At 37.6% G+C, this 10,737-nt stretch overlaps 1 protein-coding gene across 1 annotated transcript in view; it reads left to right on the forward strand.

The window, feature by feature from the left end:
* kiss1ra (KISS1 receptor a) overlaps window positions 1-10,289 on the forward strand; it is a 16,292-nt gene extending 6,003 nt beyond the window's left edge. Inside the window, exons 2-5 of the mRNA XM_014029048.1 lie at window positions 1,074-1,198; window positions 6,880-7,015; window positions 7,964-8,202; window positions 8,631-10,289. Coding sequence (XP_013884502.1) covers window positions 1,074-1,198; window positions 6,880-7,015; window positions 7,964-8,202; window positions 8,631-9,011 — 881 coding nt within the window. The 3' untranslated portion in view covers window positions 9,012-10,289. The remainder of the gene's footprint in view (window positions 1-1,073; window positions 1,199-6,879; window positions 7,016-7,963; window positions 8,203-8,630) is intronic.
* Window positions 10,290-10,737: the final 448 nt, after the last annotated feature.

Here is a 10,737-nt window from a genome sequence, read left to right on the forward strand (position 1 = left end):
CAAGTGGAGAGGGAAAACTCAAGTATTCACACATTTTGTGGTGAATGACAATATACAAGATGAAATTTGGTGTTTAAAATTCAATTAAGCTGCTTATATTGGGRATTTAGTRGAGACGGGTCATTTTGACCCGGAGGACAAAGGGTGTATACAGAAAATGAGGACAACAGGAGGGTTAAAAAGAACAACAACAACGAAAAGTTCACTTATTACAGGTTTTGTGACTGAAAAAGAATTTGATGGCAAGGCTTTGGGTTTGCACATGTATGCTGCTGCTAACTCTGCAAGCCGAGATGTTTTGCTCGAATGTTTGTTGAAGCCAAAGCGTCACGAATTGACCGCCTTGGTATGAGCACGACTCCATATTGGAAGGGGCGGGCTGTCAATGTAAACAATTGATCATGGCTAGATTTCTGTGTAGAATAGCAAATAAATATTAGTTTTTCATTGGTTAGCTTCTGCTTTTCAGAAGCATCATTCATTGCAGACGTTTCTGTTTTGGCAGCACATTTTTTTTCCAGACATGATAATCAAAATAATATTTGTCATCAGCAAACTGAGTTTCAGTGATGTGCTAACCTAAATTTAACAAGTCACGGTTACCACATTTAGCTTCACCAGCTAACAGTACTGGCTCGCTCTGAACAATATGGCCGCTCTGTCTACAACCATGAAAAGTCACATAATTTCACCTCTATTCAGTAGCTCACCTGTGACCATGGTTTACACTTTTGTTTTCAAAATAAAACAAGAAAGGCAGAAACAAACACTGCTTGTGTTTTGTCAGGAATAGTTCCTTATCTGCAGAGTTATTGCAGTGGTTACGATTCATCTTGTTGCCGATACTACTTCCCTGTTCCTGTTAACAGGGTGTTACTTCAAGGCTATGTTTAGCTTTTTTCTTGTGTGCTTATTTTTATGCCCCTTATGATATAAAACCCACCCTGAAAGTCACACCAGTGGACACAAATGCAATGACTCAGTTCTAGTTGTGATGTAAGGTTGTGTTGCAACATTGTACTGCAAGCCCTTCATCGTGTTTTTGATTTTATTTTTTTTCTCTTTCCGTTCAGCAAACCTGGCAGCCACTGACATTATTTTCTTGGTGTGCTGCGTTCCCTTCACCGCTACACTTTATCCCCTCCCTGGATGGATCTTCGGCAAATTCATGTGCAAATTCGTTGCCTTTATGCAACAGGTAAAGGGACACGTTTTAATTTTTCACAGCTTTTTTTAGTCTGAGTTTTGAAATGCACTTTTGAAAAAAAAAAGTTTTGACTACTTTCTTTTCAGGTGCCGAAAGTAAAAGGTACAGGTGCTCTCCTGCACTGAACGCCTTATTGCAGGCAGGTCGTTTTCATTTAACATACCTGTCTACTTTTTTTTTCCTTTGGATGAGGGTATAATGACCGCAATTCTCCTGGAGCCCCATGGAGCTCAAACTCTGGCTCCAGTAAATGCATTCCTTGTGGCAAATCACAAAGTATCACCTAAATGCTGCTGCCACTAAAAAAACTATCAGGGAGGTGTGGTTTCTAAATGGGACTCCTGTAAAATGTTGATTTATTGACCACAGATGGCAGTGTCATCTTTAAGAGAGAGGCTTGAGCAGGCCTAACTGCATATGGGAAAGATGTTATTGAAGTCTTAGAAAGAGGCTGAGATTGGATACAAGAGTTCACTCCAAGTGCTTCGATGATGCCTTTCAGGCAGTGGGAATCTGTCATGGCAGAAAAAGCATTTTGTGAAGCTGAAAAAGTCCTCATTGCTGCAGAGTCAGGTTTGAATCCCAACCGGGGGCCCTTCACTGTGTCATTCCCTTCTCCTCACCTTAGTTCATATCATTCTGGTGGATGAATAAAGGCCATTAGAGCCTGAAGAAAGAAAGCAGAAGCATCTTTGTAATTTGCCATTACCACCCTCAGTGTGAAGGAATACCAAAGTTGCAGCTTCCAATCCAATCATTTACTTTGCTGATGAAATCTTCCTGTAAGTCTTCACGGAACAGAATCAGCATGTGTTTGTGCATGATTGTTTTACATATAAAACTTCTCATGAATCACTGAAGAGATGGTAATGTAACTCAAATGATGAAACTGCATCTTTTTCTGTAGTAATAGTTAAAGAAATTCTCGTCCGCCAATAGAGGCTAATGTTGGACTTTAAAAATAGATTTTTTTTATTTTAGGAAGAAGAAAATCCTGTCAATTCAAGTTATTATGTTTATGTTTGAAGATGGAGTGAAAAGTACTTATCACCGAGCACTACAGTGTAACAGCAAAAAAAAGGGACAATTTTATTTGGCCCCACAAAGAAACATTTACTTTTTAACAAGGCAAGAACAAATTGATAATATAAGAATAAAACATTAGGAAGTCAGTCAAAAATGCTGGCTACAGTCTGCTTTGCTCTTTTTACACGAACTTCGTATTTGCTCTTTCTTATCTAAAACTGGAAATCCTTTAATGAGGTTTTCTTATTGTCCAGAGACCAATCATCACTAAGTAATGAAGGTAGGTGAGATTAGAGTTTGTTGTTATCATGAAGAGACATGAGAGCTTTTTTTCTTCTGTTGCTTGCATTTTTCAAGGACACAGAGGCTAATAGCTTGAGTATTGTCAGGAAATTTCCACTATTTCCACTATTCCACTATTTCCACTATTCAATAAAGGGAAAAAAAAAAGCTCTGAAGTGTGCTGTTAATACACAAAAAATACATTACGACTGCTGTGCACACCAAAAATAGAAATACAAAAGAGACTAAAGGTCTAATAAGATTATTAGATAAATAAGAATGACATTACAGTTATTTATTTAATATATTCATGCAGTTTTAAGGGCATCTGTTTGATTTTTTTTTTTTTTGTACATTTCAATACAATTTGTTCTGTGGTTCATGAGATATTATCGCCTTGCCTTTTGGTGGCAGGTGACTGCTACATCAAAATGTTATTTCTTAAAAAATAATTGGTTTTCCTTGGTCCACATCCAAACTTTATATCACATTCTGCATCCCTAATGAGTGGCAGGACACTGAAACTAGGTTTAAAAGATTTATTCCGCACAGCTCAAGCCAATTAATCACCCAGCAAGCGAACAGATGTTCTACCCCTGACACAGGGTGGCACTATAAATGTGGCTTTGACAACATCTCTAAAAGTGATGGCCAGGATGAATAACTGGAGGCGGACGGAAGTAACGAGCCACATGTGTTTAGAGCAATCAGCCTAAACTGTCTGCAAACCGCTCTTTGACTCCCTGCTAGAAGTGAGACCATCAGGGGAGAGAGAGCAGAACAGAAACAGCAGGAAAGAAAGAGAAATGGAGGATGGAAACTGACTAATCAAAGATGTCCCCCCTCCTTGAGACGGGCCTGCAGGGGGCACTAAATCTGCAAAGGCAGGTGTCGGATAAAACCTCCAACTCAAACGGTGATGAAGAATAAAGAGAAACAGCATCCAAGAATACTCTAATGGCCCCGTTTTCCTCCCAGCCAACTGGGTTTTAAAAGCCTCTGCTTTGATCATCAATAAGGTGAATGGGTGGAGGAGAATCAGAATCATTCAGGTTGCTTGGCTAATGACAGTTTGATGAAGAACATTAAGGAAGTTCTTGTAATTACTGAAGCATCTTTCTTGTTGAAGGATGTGGTGAAACTTAATGGTTGGAAGGCAATCTAATGTAGAAAATCAATGAATCGGCATAGGTTAATGGATTTTAAACTTTTTAGGGTTCTGTCCACAATAGAACACCTTCAAAGACTTGTGATTCCAGATATTACTGGTTTATGTACGTAAACTTTGCTAATGACTTTGTTAAAATGGACAACCTAATAATTACAATTATTAATGTACAATTATTGTATTTTTTTACAAGTACTTTGGCAATGATTACTGTGAAAATATTCTACTAGCAATTTATTTGCATTTAAAAACTTGATGCTTCATGACCCACAGAGGGGTACTGACCCTAACTTTGGGAACCATTGGCATAGACAAGACAAACCAGAAAATCTCAGCCTTTATTTAATAAATACATTGAATGTGTACATACACAGTTCTGAGCACAACCCACCTCACGTGTTTATCCATCTATCCATACATCCGTCCATTCACGTTATGCCATTTATTAATGGTTGGACCAGAGGCAGCAGGTTTAGGGAGGAACTCAGACATCCTTCAACATTCTTCAGCTCACATGGGGAGTCACATTGCATACTCTGGCCTGAGAGTCATATTGCCTCCAAAGAGTAGGTCTAAACCTGGAAAGCCTCCAAAAAGGGGCGCCCAGAAAGCGTCCTAATCAAACGCCTGAATCTCCTCAGCTGACGACTTTCCTGAGCTCCCTTGTTGAGGAGCTCCTGAGTTTATCTGTAAATCTGAGCCTGGTCACCCTAAAGTGGAAACTCATTTCATTCAGTATCTTTTATTTTCTTTAAATCAAGATCCATACATCTTGACTGTAAGTCAGGGTGGAAATATATTGTGGATGCACCAGCTAATAAAAGATTTTTGCCTTTCGGCTCAGCTCCTTCTTCACTGTGACAGACCAGAGCAATTGCAGCAGATGAGGTAATACTGCAATAATAGCGGGTAGGATTAAACACTTTAGGCTTACTGTTAATTGCATTTATCTTTCAATCATTCATAGATGCTGATTATAAACCTTTGCTGTAATTAACATGAACTTATTAAGAGAACGGACCAGAGAAAATTACAAGTCCAACTAATTGCTTAGAAATAAGATTTTAAAAATAGCAGAGAAGTTTAAAATTAAGCAGTTCAAGGCAAGCTCTTGCCATCATAAAAAAATCTTTTCTTATACACACCTAGACAGACTTTTGGACTATGACAAAAATGTTAAAGCTAAAATCAAATTGAAGATGTTAATTATTTTAAAATAAAATGCAGAAAATACAAATATAAATATAATATACAAAATTAGTAAATTCAACAAAAATTCAAAAAAAAAATCACAAGGATCATGGTAATTTCTTCAGCAGCCTCAGTTCTGACCTTATCGTGAACCCTTTTAGTCTTTCATCCTCTTCTTTGAAATCCTGATGTGGTACTCCAGAACTCAGGGTAATGGGTGTTTGCTTCATAGCTGCATGATAAAACAAAAAACAGAGAAGTAAAAAGTGAGCAGGACATAGATGGAACATACAGTCCAGATTTAGAAAATCATAAAAAAATCATAAAATATACGATGGCTCTGAGAAATGTGGTGTAGCTTGAAATATGTTGGAAATTGTGCACAGAAAATGTTCCTTATCTGGGTCTGATGTTTCCACCTGTACACACATTTGGATTTTAATTAGCATCCTTCTGAAGCCTTTTTTAAAGTTAATTAATAATGAAACTGGCTGATTAGTTTGTAGGCAAATGAAAAACATTTATCACCGCGCTCTTTGAATGTGCTCTTGCTTGAAGTTCTTCTCCTCTTTTTCTTCATCACACAAGTTGTTATTCCCATTAAAAGAATAAAGCTTCATTAACCTTAATAAACGTCAAGCAAACATAAGGATAATATGAGCAAAAAAGAAAAGAAAAGAAAAGAAAAACTATTAAAATCAGCAGCTTCAACTTCTGCTTTCTGAAAAGAAATTATGTGGGTATAAATATGAGTAAACTGTGAGATGGAGGCAAATCATTGATATTTCCCCAGTAATAAATCTTAGTTCTTATTTAAATATGACATTTGCACAGACCAGATGTCATCACCTCATCACATTATTGAGCCGTGGTGCCAGCTTACATTTTCATGTTGGTTGTTTCGGCTCTCTTACTGCCTCGCATTGAGGGCACAGAGGCGCACCGGGGGCTAGGCTGGCTTCGACCCCCATTACCTTGGTCCAGTCATAAGTCCCACTGAGTCAGCCAGAAAGCGCCAATTATTATAAACGAGGTGTGGTGGCACGATTTACCAAGAATGCAGAAACACGTTGGAATAAATGCACAGAAAGTCTGCGTGTATGGTCGTCAAATGATTTAATTTGAGCAACAACAGAGCAGAAGTCAATCAGAGAAATCTGTCAAGTTTATAACATCATGTGACATGCTTACAACCAATCACAGTTGGCCAACTGTGAACCATCTAACCAATGACAGGGCTGTCAGCCCGGAAACACCTTATCAAAATAAAAGAGGTCATGCATTGCTGGAGTCTTGAAGTCTGGGCCGATAGATTAAAACAGCTGAAACTAGTTATCATGAGATATGATTACTGGACAGTGTCAAGGTAGAACAGATATACATAATTAATCCATAACACGAGGTATCTTGAGAAAATACCTTAAGTTTTATGACATCATTAGAAGGTTACAACATAAATGTGCAACTTTCAAAAAAAAAGTACCATCGGCACAGAGTCTGTAATTTATCATATTCATTTGATCCACAGGCTTCATTTATCACATTTGGACCTTGACAGGGAAATAATGTTGCTCTATTTATTTCAGTCAAGTGGTCAAAATGCTTATGCTTGATACTGAAAATCAAGGGTACATTCTGCTTATAAAGCAACCCATTTTCTCACACACCTCAGTGTCACAAATGTGTACAAAACACAACCATAAGTTCAAGTTAAAAACAGACTCACGTCTAGTTTTCATTGAACAACTTCCAAACTGTCCACACAGCAGCTGGGTTTTGGTGCACAAAGGATCCCTCTGATCACAGAGAGGCATTTATCGTATGAAAGACAGTAAATTTTTAATGTTTTGACATATAAAATTATGCCTGTTAAGCTGTGTGGGCACTGTGACGGATTAAAGAAAACGTTGACATCAATGTTTCAGCTTTCTCCAGCTCTCAGTCTAGTTTTGATTGGACTATTATTTTTAAAGAGCTTCTTGTCTCTCTCTCTTTTTTTTGCCAGGTGACAGTGCAAGCCACGTGCATCACCCTGACTGCAATGAGCGGGGACCGCTGTTACGTCACAGTCTACCCTCTCAAATCTCTCCGCCACCGCACCCCCAAAGTAGCCATGATTGTCAGCGTTTGTATTTGGATCGGTATGTTGTGTGATCTTCTCACTGCTTAATTTCCCGAGACCCTAGCTTTTGTTTGATGTACATTTTTTTGTCTTTCTTCAAGATGCATGGGTGTAGTAGTATTTATTAAGTATAATAACTAGACTCTGTCATGGTGCAGGAAGTGATTTTTACAAAATATTATGTCCTCATATGACGACACTGGGTTTTAAAATGTGATGCTTGTTGAGGAATATCTAAGCAATTACAGTACCGTAAAAACTTGATAGACTTCATGATAGTCTTTCTGGGGGTACCATTTTCCTAGTTGTTTTTGCAATACAGCAGCCGTAATGTTGACCAGAGCAAGATCAGTAAACTGCATCATCATCAATTACAACTTTCAGATTGCTCCTCAGTTTGAAGAACATAATGGCAGAAAATCACAGAGCATTTGACCCAAACATTCTAGGTATACTGAACAAACGTTCCATTTGCAAGACTTATCTACACTTGTGAACTGTTCTAAATATTTTCAGATTTGTTTATCAAAAATTTGTCACTACATACACCACGTACAAAAACACTATTTACATTTGTGAACTCCTCTAAATGTTCCCAAGTTTATCTAATCTTATGGTACAATTGATAATGAAATTAGAGTCCCAGTGTCCTCAAATGAGGACTTCATCTTTACCAAATTTGAACTTTGCTACAATTACACAAATGCGTCAAATGTGCACGTTTTATGAAGCTTAATGTGCGTTTTAGTTTTAGTTTTATGTAATTTTTATGTGACCACTGTGATGGTAGTGTCTATAATAAGGCCAAAGGGTCAAAGCTGAAAAAAAAAGTATCATGAAGCAGAGAAGCAACAATGCAATGTCCTCGTATGAGGACACGGGGTCTCAGATTCTAAATAACCAAAACAGTAATACATAAAATGGGTCAAAGATGCACGTTTTAAACTAACACACGTGTCCTTTTTAGGTTCTTTCATTTTGTCCACCCCAATTTTAATGTACCAGCGCATAGAGGAGGGCTACTGGTACGGGCCAAGACAATACTGCATGGAGAGATTTCCCTCTAAGACACATGAGAGAGCGTTCATCCTCTACCAGTTCATTGCTGCCTACCTGCTGCCTGTGCTCACCATCTCTTTCTGCTACTCTCTGATGGTGAAACGTGTCGGCCAGCCCACAGTACAGCCCGTGGACAACAACTATCAGGTGTCAATTTTATTTTGTGCTATGACCGATAGGTGTGCACAAGCCAAGTTTACCTTTAAAATGTTTCATTTTGAGTTACTTTATTTAACAGTTTAACAATTATATGTACACACGATTAATTTACAAGCTTACAAACCAATTAAGAAAGAAATGGCTTTGCTTGTTTTAAAAGTCACTTACATTTTCACTACATTGTGGTAATTGCTGCTTAGTTTATGTTCCGTATAATGTAGACCCGAAAAACAACTTATTTACAAAATTGTCATAAAATAAAAGTTTACAATAAAAAAACTGTATACAAATACAAGGCTATATTTTTAAGTTTGTGATTTTTGTTTTTTTCAGGTAGGTCTGATTATCTGACTATCTGAGGTTGGTAATTCATCAAAAGCTAATGCAACAATTTAAATGTCTTGTTTTTTCTTCAGGTCAATCTTCTGTCTGAGAGAACAATCAGTATCAGGAGCAAAGTCTCCAAAATGGTTGTGGTTATCGTTCTCCTCTTTGCCATCTGCTGGGGTCCCATCCAGATCTTCGTCCTTTTCCAATCTTTCCATCCAAACTACCAACCCAGCTACGCGATGTACAAGATCAAGACGTGGGCCAACTGCATGTCGTACGCCAACTCCTCAGTCAACCCCATCGTTTACGGCTTCATGGGAGCCAGCTTTCAGAAGTCCTTCAGGAAAACCTTCCCGTTCCTGTTCAGGCGCAAGGTCAGAGACAGCAGCACGGCCTCGAGGACCGCCAATGCTGAGATCAAGTTTGTTGCAGCCGAGGAGGGCAACAATAACAACAGTGTGAACTGATTCTGACCATTGGTGAAACAAACAGGGAGGTTACCGTCTTAGGAATGCAGAGAAGCATTCCAGTCATCGTGGATGTCGGCTAAAAGCTTATTTGAACATCCGAAAGACTTGAACAAAGGTGCAAGTCTTTGACAAAAGCAGAAGATTTTCTGGGTTTTTCTGAAACATGTTGAAGACCGTTGAAAGAATTTGTTTCATTAATTGCAGGCTGGAGCTTTATGGCTAACATGACTGAACTGAGGGTGTGTGGTGAAATTACACACTATGAGAGGTTAGCTGGCAGCTTCGCACAATTGGAGCTGTTACAGAAGTGGAAGCAGCTCAGTGGCTTTAAATCTGTGCATCACATTAACGGTGACTCTGGCTCTTTTGAAATCGGCAGTTTCAGCATTTTGACTTTTACATCAGAACTGAAACCTTGCTCCTGTGGGGAAATGATTTCAGAGTCTCACTGTTTACACATTTCACATTACAAACAGCCTGAAGCAACATATTTCTCCTTTTAGCATCGAGTGTCGTGTTACATCACAGCATTTAGGCACAATGTGACTTCTATGTTGATTTTGCTTTGGCACAATTACAGTTTCTGTTTCCATCTAAAGTGGTCATTCCAGGATTATAACAGCTTCACATCTATTGCTTAGGCAACAGTTTAAAAAGCAGAAGAATGTTTCTTGGTGTTGGGACGCCTGAATTTCTATTCTGGATCTGTTGTCCTGATGACGACCTCAGATATGTAGAGGAAAACAAACGTTTTTTGTTTGTTTGTTTGTATTAATGCCAAAGAATAGGAATGCTATAGTGCTCTGATGCTTCAACTTACATTAACTTGTGTTTAGTTTACCTTTTTTTTTTTACTTCATAAGTATTCTATGGTTCAAACATCCTTGACTGTTTAACTGACTTTGACCAGAGAATAGTTTAGCCAAATGAGTAAAAACACAGGAGTGCAAGTGGAGCCATTAGTTTACTTAAAAACTGCCATTCGGTGAATTTTACCAAGTGTAAATGTTTAAAACCATTTTAAGGCTTATTTTATTAAAATGTTTATTATGTACAGTGTCCAAGAACAAAGATGAGTTTATAGGACGGGACTTGAAAACAAACCTGTTGGTGTTTAGCAGTCCTGATAGAGCTTTCATCATAAACCTGCTGCTTCTGTGTTTTTGTGTCTGTGGAACATTAATGTTAAATTGTAGTTGTTATTTCTAACTTGTTATTAAGCAGTTTACAAATGTTTTGTATCAGTTTATAAATCAATATAATAAAAAATACATATTTTTCCCCTTAATCTTCTAATGGCTAACTCACTAATAAGACAATTATCTGAAAAAGTCCTATTTGTGTGTTTTGTCTTTTTTTTTTTTTTTCGTTTTTGTGGCAGCACTGAAAAAGCAAATTAAGTTTTGCAAATTGTCCATTTATTTCTTTAAAACTGAGACATGATTCCTGATTCAAGTTATCTTATTGTGTAACTTTACACCAATCACACTATTGTTTTCCTGTATACTGTATGTGTGCTTTTTTGTGCATACTTTGTGCTATTTTAGCCATTTAGGAGCTTTGTGCTATGATGTTTAGATCTTTTAAATATTTATCTTTATTTAGAAGTATTAACCACATAGAAATACATCGAGATCTCTAAAACTCTTAACATTGTTATAAAGCTTCAGCAAACCTGCTCTATTTTTTATCCTTATGCTACTTTTATTTTTTTAGCTTTTGT

Source organism: Austrofundulus limnaeus, unplaced genomic scaffold (assembly GCF_001266775.1).
Source record: "Austrofundulus limnaeus strain Quisiro unplaced genomic scaffold, Austrofundulus_limnaeus-1.0 Scaffold6, whole genome shotgun sequence".
In the NCBI taxonomy this organism is placed as follows: domain Eukaryota; kingdom Metazoa; phylum Chordata; class Actinopteri; order Cyprinodontiformes; family Rivulidae; genus Austrofundulus; species Austrofundulus limnaeus.